Source organism: Etheostoma spectabile, chromosome 5 (genome assembly GCF_008692095.1).
Source record: "Etheostoma spectabile isolate EspeVRDwgs_2016 chromosome 5, UIUC_Espe_1.0, whole genome shotgun sequence".
Taxonomy (NCBI): domain Eukaryota; kingdom Metazoa; phylum Chordata; class Actinopteri; order Perciformes; family Percidae; genus Etheostoma; species Etheostoma spectabile.
In genome coordinates, this window is record NC_045737.1 from 22,459,570 (window position 1) to 22,462,065 (window position 2,496).

The 2,496-nt window shown below is 38.4% G+C and overlaps 1 protein-coding gene and 1 long non-coding RNA gene across 5 annotated transcripts in view; one reads left to right on the plus strand and one right to left on the minus strand.

Annotated features, from left to right (window-relative positions):
• Nucleotides 1-1,766, minus strand: part of LOC116689102 (uncharacterized) — a 14,757-nt gene extending 12,991 nt beyond the window's left edge. The window contains exon 1 of the long non-coding RNA XR_004331922.1: nucleotides 1,694-1,766. This is a non-coding gene — a long non-coding RNA (uncharacterized LOC116689102). The remainder of the gene's footprint in view (nucleotides 1-1,693) is intronic.
• The window catches only part of LOC116689101 (dynein regulatory complex subunit 4), a 9,424-nt gene that overhangs the window by 666 nt on the left and 6,262 nt on the right, over nucleotides 1-2,496 (plus strand). For 3 of the 4 annotated variants that reach the window (XM_032515438.1, XM_032515440.1, XM_032515441.1), the window contains exons 3-4: nucleotides 690-785; nucleotides 1,075-1,272. In XM_032515438.1, coding sequence (XP_032371329.1) covers nucleotides 690-785; nucleotides 1,075-1,272 — 294 coding nt within the window. The remainder of the gene's footprint in view (nucleotides 1-689; nucleotides 786-1,074; nucleotides 1,273-2,496) is intronic. The other variant, XM_032515439.1, reaches the window with a different exon arrangement.

A 2,496-nucleotide genomic window follows, 5' to 3' on the forward strand; every position in this document is an offset into this window, starting at 1 on the left:
TGACTTAACAGCTGATTGGTTCACAATCGACTCAACATGACGACGTTTTATATAAACTGTTTATTGTTTTTGAATCGGGGGGATTTTAACTTCTATTTGTCTGATTTAAAGTAATATTCTGTCCAGAACACATGATGTGTGGCTGATAGTTACGTTTAGAAGTCGGAGAGACTAAATCTGTTCAGATCACTGATCATCTCCAGTCTGTTAATTAAAATCAGCATGTAGAGCGCTTTGCCAGCTACTCTGTCATAATTAAAACAACTGGAGACTGTGTACCAGCTGACATGTGGGCCTGATTATATTTTATTAAATCGGAATCGCACCACAGTGTTTTCATCACTTCCTGTCCAGCCTGAAGGAGCTGGAATCGGCTGGAAACTGTCCGACTTTACCGCAGCTTGTTGTCCCCGCCCCCGCTGCTGCCGCCTGCTCTGGTCCACTTTACAGGCGAGGCGAAAAACGAGCCTACTAACTCTAACTAGAAAAGGGTGCATTTTCTGAAAGTTTAAAATGTTAATAATTTCAATGTCAGAACATTGTGATTGGCAGTTGACACATTTAGGAATTTGCAGTGAAATTTCACATACCCGGTACATGTCAGCTAAGCATTAACCAGACACTTGCCATCAGTTAACTTAATTAATGCAAAGAGATTTTATTTATGTTAATTTTAAATTTCTGTCCAGGCATCCAAGACTGAAGACGAAACCAAAGAGACGGTTAAAGAGAAGTCGCCAGCAGTGCTGGACCGGCCTTCAACGGTAGAAAAGAACAAGGATGAGGTTAGAGCTCATCAATAATTTAACTAATTAGGATTACTTGAATCTTACCAGTGAAAGCATTTCTATTTTGTGATCACTTTGATTTTGCAACGTGAAGCTAAAAAGCACAGAGCAGAAGATTGGAAAGTTGTGCGCATGTTCAAAAGTGGAGGTTGCGTGTGTGCTCAGCAGCTGGCCATTCATCACGATAAGACACCAGATGTGATATTCAGCCTGACAGCCAATAGGTGTAATCCTTTATATTGCACCTCACACGCTCCTAAATGTCCCAAATGTCTTTTACCTGCAGATGTGGGAGGACTGTGCAAATGTTCAAGAGGAGTTCTATAGGGTGCTGAAACAGAAAATGCACTTTAAGATGGAGAAGGACAAGGCCCAAAGATCCTGGGACAACTCCAAGAGAAACCTGGATGAGGCCAAGGCCAGTATGAGAGAGGGGCTCAGGTTAAAACAAGAGGCCGAGAGACATCGCCAAGCAGAAATTAAAGTAAGCTTCATGCACAGTTTTCAGAAGTTTATTACATTATCCCGTTTTAAAGTGGTAAAGTAAAGCAGTTTTTTTGGGAACTTTTAAAAATAGCTTTTCATATTTGCTTGAACTGTCACTATATCTTTACAGTAGTACATGAGACAGATAATCATTGAAAAAAATTGTGTTCCTCTGCCTCGTCCTACTGCTCTCAATTTCTTGACCGAAACATGTTTTAGCGTACTGAAGGTTTGTGACCAAGTTAGGCCGGAACAAACTTTATTTGGAAAATCCTGTGTATTATGCCTTTTGTGTCCATTCTAAATACGTTCAGTATTATGTCCGTGTCTTTTCCTAACCTTGACGAAAAGCAGTAGCTCATGACAGTCGGTGGTGTGTTGTGATTATTTCACAGCTCAGGAGTGTTGTGTGGCCAGACGTGCAGCTTTTATAAAGCGGCCATCAAGTATGGCAATATAAAAGTTAGTCGCATTTCAATTTAAATAGATATTTATTAATGATCACAACAAAATAGGCCCTCCTGGGCTGGCTGCCTGACCATACCGAGGCAATTCTATTAAACACAGATAAAGTTAGCCTACACTAGCAGCTAGCATAGGCTATATCTTTTACTTAACGCTAAAGTGTTGGTTTGGATACACCAAAATCTCACAATATCAATAAAAATAACATAAACTAACCTATCTAGGGAGCAGTAGAACAGCAACTCCCTTGTTCTGCTTGGTCAAAATGTATGTTTTTGTCAATGGAGTCTGGTGGCTTTGAAGAGAGCAATGATAACTGCTTCAGTTCCCAATCAGACTTATGACAGCAAGTGAAATTGGTGAAAATATTCTAAATAGAACGTATACAGTACTTTATCAGATGCAGCATGATACATTTTGGGAAAAGGAACTAGACATCATAGCCTTGGTATATGGTTATTATATCATGGCTATAAACCAATCACATGGCTTGATTTGAGCTATCCATTTTATTTTGTTATTAATTTTGTGGAAGAACAATTTCCTTCTTTTCACATCCAATATCAAACTAAACAAATTTGATATATTTAGCAAACTAAACATCTGTATGTATGAAAACAGGGGAAACAGGTATGGAAATAAAATAATATAACAAAAATAAAATAAATATAATGTTGCAGTATAAAGCTATTTTTCAAAACACACTCACAGGCCTGTTTGAACGTCAACAGTAACGTTCCTTTTTTTTTTTTTTTTT